General features: G+C 41.3%; 1 protein-coding gene across 2 annotated transcripts in view; it reads right to left on the bottom strand.

Annotated features, from left to right (window-relative positions):
- Window positions 1-327, bottom strand: part of LOC119594163 (amino acid transporter AVT3B-like) — a 29,466-nt gene that overhangs the window by 3,705 nt on the left and 25,434 nt on the right. For both annotated transcript variants that reach the window (XM_037943235.1, XM_037943234.1), the window contains exon 7: window positions 22-197. In XM_037943235.1, coding sequence (XP_037799163.1) covers window positions 22-197 — 176 coding nt within the window. The remainder of the gene's footprint in view (window positions 1-21; window positions 198-327) is intronic.

Raw genomic sequence — 327 nt, forward strand, 5'->3', positions numbered from 1 at the left:
CCTCCTCCACCCAACACTTACCCCTTTATGAGGTGCATTTTGCAGTCCAAATGTCTTATCAAGGAGATGCGTTACAGGGAACATCATCATTGGGTAGGTGAAGAAGAGCGAAATTCCGAGGCAAATCTTGACCATTGCTGCAAAGTCCACTGACCCACTGCTATGAGGCAGGTTCAAGGTAATGATGTCCATTGTATCTGGGAGAAGCTTTCTTGTTAGGTGGCTTATTAACTTCTATGATGATAACCATGTAAACTTACAGTCACCAAGAATCATCTTGTTATTTCATCCTATTCAGTTTCAATTTGTTGCATGCAAAAGAAGTAA

Source organism: Penaeus monodon, chromosome 33, assembly GCF_015228065.2.
Source record: "Penaeus monodon isolate SGIC_2016 chromosome 33, NSTDA_Pmon_1, whole genome shotgun sequence".
Lineage (NCBI taxonomy): Eukaryota > Metazoa > Arthropoda > Malacostraca > Decapoda > Penaeidae > Penaeus > Penaeus monodon.